The sequence below is a fragment of the Hyaloscypha bicolor genome (genome assembly GCF_002865645.1).
Source record: "Hyaloscypha bicolor E unplaced genomic scaffold K444scaffold_118, whole genome shotgun sequence".
NCBI classification, from domain to species: Eukaryota; Fungi; Ascomycota; class Leotiomycetes; order Helotiales; family Hyaloscyphaceae; genus Hyaloscypha; species Hyaloscypha bicolor.
The window spans coordinates 1,093,054-1,097,697 of record NW_020194620.1 but is presented as its reverse complement, the minus strand read 5'-3'; the positions used below and the strand labels follow the sequence as shown (position 1 = coordinate 1,097,697).

Sequence of the window (4,644 nt, the reverse complement as noted above, 5' to 3'; positions counted from 1 at the left end):
GTCCGAGTCGAGAATGAAAGGCGGCGAACTCGCAGAGTATACAGCCTCTGCTGAATTCTGCATGACCCTTCCGAATGTACACCGTCGTGTGGCGCTTGCTTCGTTTTTTCAGTTGATTTGTGCGAGGCCCCAGATGGAAGCGGTAGGCTAGAGAAAGCGGCGTCCTTGTTGATGGCGCGCTGGTTACTGCCCTTCAATCCTTCCCTTCCGTGACGCAGCAAGGGAGAGATCCGCAAGCTCATCAAAACATTGTGTCCGCGTGCCGAGTATGTTCGAGTGAGGGGATGAAGTGTGTTTCCAGGGACGGTCCTCGTCACCGCCGAGGGGAAGAGTCGAGCTCGGGGTGATTATCTGGCCTTTCTTTGCCTGCGTGTTGAATGTCAACGCCCGTGTATCAGGCAATCGAAACTGAGGCTGCAACTCACGAGGTGAACAGGTTTGCGAGGGAGTGCGGAGAAGGCCTAGGCGACGGAGTGGAGTCGGAGCTGGCTGGGGAGGCAAGATCTGTCGTGATTCGACTCGCCTACGAGCGAGCTAGCATCTGCAGAGCTCACAACAGAACGCGCAGGTTCAGAAGCCGACAGGGAGGGAGGGCACAGGAGGGGAACGTTCAGATCACTCCAGATCAGACCAGATCAGACCGGAGCAAACAAGGCAAGCCGTTGATGTTTGTCCCTCAAGTGAGGTGAGGAAGTTTTATGCTTCGAGAAAGTTGCATGGCGCAATTGATGTGAGTGAGGCTTTCACTTTTTGTGTGTGCAACACGAGTCCAGACGCTGTTTCTGCCCCCCGTGGAGGAAATAACAACGCTTGAGCCGGACTTCTCCAGTCATTGACGGATATGCTGCCACTCGCTCGCGCTCCCCTTGATGCAGTTGGCTGCACTCTCACCGATATTACACGCGAGCCTTCCTCGCCGCTTCGGCCGCACTGGATGGCTGGCTGGCACTCTGGATGTGCAACAGAGCCTGATGCAGGGCCTTCAGGGGCATTATCGCGAACGTTTCCGACTTGGAGGGCAGCAACAAGAGGCAACAATTATTGCCTTATCCATCACTTTTCCCTCAACTTGCCGATCATCCCTGAGATTTTGAGCCGTCTTGCATTGGACAAGAGCCAAGACATCAGATTTTATGGGCAACATGCCTAGCTCCAGCACGTTCGTCAAGCCACGCCGGAATGTTCGCCATTTTGCCTTTGGTTTGAAGTCGGAACTCAGATCAGCGTATCATCGTCTCTGATTGCTTTCCTTGCCTTTGCAGTTGCTGTGCAGTAGGGTCTGCGATGGCGTTCAAGCCACAAGCACTTGGCTTAGTGCGTGCTCGGATTACGCAGTCTCTATCCGCAGAGCAGTCTCCACTCCAACATGCAAGCTATCTCCAGCTTCTCATCGATGCTATCCTCTTACAGCCTTCGATCGTCGAAAGAAGTTCTGACACCACTTCTTACCCCGTACCCGTCTCCACCCGTCCCTCCTTATCTTCTCCGGATGTCTCTCTTTCGGTCCTTCCTCCCGTCCACTTGTTGGGGCAACGCCGGCTCATGGAGTCATATCAAACTCTCTTTGTATTTTTGATTTTCCAATTCATGTTCAGCTCATCTATGGAATATAAGAGCTAGCAAGGGGAAAATCTCCTATACCGATCTAGTTGATTCTCCGTCGCCGGACGTAGAGTTTGACGATGACACGTCACGTGAGCTAATGCGGGCTTTGAAGGATCTTATTTGAAGAGATCGTTGACTTCCAATACCAAGGAAACAGATGACAATCTTCCTCCCGATCCTGCAGGACATCTCACAAGACTCAGTTTCCTGCAGTTTTTACCTGGTTGCACACCAACACCTCTTCCAGATATGCGGACGATCCACGTCCAACAATTCCAGGGGTCTCTGCCGACACGCGCCTTTCTTTCGCCTCAACACCACCATCAGGCTGCAGAACAGGCCCGTGGCGAGGATTGACGAATATAGCACGGGCTCCTCCCTGGCTCCGCAATCGCAGTTGCGAATAGCGTAAACTGTTATGCATGTATGATGAATCACTGATAGCGGATAAAGTCAGAAGATTTTATTCTATAGCCGTGTTGCACCAATTGCTAAAGCTCTACATAAAGAGAAATTGCCGATATCCGTTGCCACAATATGTACCGAATAAGTACTCTTGTACCCGCAGGAGATTTTGTTACGGAAACCTTCCAACATCCTCAACCTTCACTAGGCGTTTAACATGCAACATAAAAACTCGCTCTCGTACCAACTGCCAGATAGGATAACCCGGCGCTTTCCTTTACTCTTGATTTCACGAGAATTTGTCATTTGCAGCGTGAGCTAGCTCAGGCGCTTCATCAGGAAAGCGGATCGTTCGCTCGAGAGCCACGTCGCGGGGTGTCGAAGGACGCACGTTATTTAACTCGACTGGGGGTGGAGAGCTGGCCGCTGCATGGCCATCTCGAATTATAGTCCCACCAATTCTATAAAGCGGCCGCTGACCAGAAACTGATCGAGGTGTCGACTGTCCCGAGTGGTTAGACTTTCTTATCCGTTCCCGCAGAACACCAAGTGGCGGTATTCGGATCTGGTCGCCGGCTTGAAAGGAACCCGACTCATTTGGCTGGGAGGAAAACGCTCGTGACAAAGTCCGCGGTAGGAAGAAGCCAAGCTTTCCGAGGGGGACGGACAGACCATGTACGACCTACAACTGTCAGGATAAAGGTTCTCGAAAGACGACAAAGTTTCGATTGACCATTTTTATCATGGTCGGCGCGAGTGGGCCTGGACTTACAATGCTGCAGATGGCGAGGAACCAAACAACAACGGTGATGATTTCGCCCAATTCCTCAGCATCTCCTCTCTGAACCCCATCAACGGTGATCCCTTCGAGGAACTCGAGGCTGATGTAAAGATAGAAAATAGCAGATACGCCGATAGGGCCAAAGAACCCAACGAAAATGGCCTGTCTCTTCTCTTCGATTTGGTGAATGAGCTTGCTAAAACCAGATTAGCATTGCTTTCGAGAGCATAGATTGGATTTGAGAAAGTGTTTTGCAAAGTCCGTTCTCAAGACATATCTGCGGACAAACAAACTTGAAGGATATGGGATTTATGAAAACTTGCCCCGAAATCAGGACTTACTGCATAGCAAATACAATAGGAAGACGTCTATAGAATAGTAAATTAGCACAAATAGAGCAGTGTTTGGGCAATTGCTAACTACTCACCTCAACAAAAGGATCAGAATACCAAGGAAGATCAATCGATAGATGGGGATAACTAAGTTGTGGGCGAACAGAGACCAAGGACAGATAGCTCCGAACCAAATAAAGACTGAAAGGTTCAGCAGCATATCGATGGTTGGCTGCAACGAGTCATCGAGTGTTTCGAGGCGAAACCAATCGTCCCATGTAAAGGTGTTACCGGCAATGAAGCAAGCCAATACATCGTCGCTGCCTATCATTCCACAAGTTCCAACGATGAACAGTGCCAGGGTGATAGCAAAGACCAAGAAGCTCTCTCGGTCAACAAACTTGTTTTCTTCGGCCCAGTGAAGGAGTTCCTTGGCTATCCAGCCCACCGTCGCCCCGTATACAATGCTGAGAATGATCGTATAGCCCCATGTTTCACCGAACCAGAGGCCAATAGCTGTTCGAACGCCCCCTTCCTGCCCGAGGCCTCCTTCACCTGTGTACTTGATTAGGTAGAGCGCCAGGAAAAGATAGGGGTAGCCAAGGCCGTCATTGGCTCCAGACTCCGCAACTATGATCTTCTGGAGATCTTTTGGAACATTCTTATCCGCAAATTTACCTTTCACGATACTGTTTGACAAGACAGGATCCGTAGGGGTGACACAAGCCCCAACAGCTAGAGCATGAAGAAATGGAAGGTGCGGGACCATTGCATATATCAACAAGCTGCTGGCTACCCACATACATGCCATGATAGGTCCGAGCAATAGAGCCAGCGGCTTCCATTCTTTCTGGAGGTACCGACTTGGCAATTGGACGCCTGCAAGGACCAATTGTACGCCAAGCACAAGACGGCTGAAGTATAGAGTGACAGCATTCAGATTCGCCTGCGAGCCAGTGTAATCGAGGGGTTTGACGAAGTTTGTAGCATGCGGGGAGAAAGTGACGCCAGCCAGGAGTGAGATTACTAGAGAGACCAATTAGATAAAAAACTAGTATCCAGACGTGAAGAGGGCTTACAAGCTTCTGACAAGTAGAACTTCTCCTTGAACAAGTATGATACAAGGCCGAAAAGGGTAATGAAGCCGCCAAGTACCGAGCAGACTATGTTGAAATTGGTAACCGCGAGAGTCGGCATCTTGAGCTCGTATATACTGGCTCGAGACTGACAAGACTTGCCACGGCTCGAGGAGATACCCACCGTGTTAGCTGACACCAGTGTCGTCCTGACTGCTGCGTAAAGCGAGCAGGGGTCGATGGTGGGGGGGATATTCGAGCGATGTTATTGCATCATTCGGGAACGAGAGAAAGGAAATGGATATCTCCAAGAAGACCGCCACTTTTGATGATTTCGAATAGCGCTGGGAAGGCTGAGATGTCGGATGCGGATATCGGAATCTTAATAGTTTTGCATGAAATGTTGTGTTACGACAAGGAGGTGATCGATGATGATGGAGAAGTC

The 4,644-nt window shown here is 50.3% G+C and overlaps 1 protein-coding gene across 1 annotated transcript; it reads right to left on the bottom strand.

Moving 5' to 3' along the window:
• Window positions 1-2,050: 2,050 nt before the first annotated feature.
• Window positions 2,051-4,644, bottom strand: K444DRAFT_616174 (uncharacterized protein). Its single transcript, XM_024880873.1, has 5 exons — window positions 4,203-4,644; window positions 3,219-4,149; window positions 3,133-3,159; window positions 2,783-2,987; window positions 2,051-2,692 (listed from the first exon to the last, which is right to left on the bottom strand). Exons 1-5 carry the CDS (start codon window positions 4,318-4,320, stop codon window positions 2,300-2,302), a joined length of 1,674 nt encoding a protein of 557 aa, XP_024733257.1. The 5' UTR covers window positions 4,321-4,644; the 3' UTR covers window positions 2,051-2,299.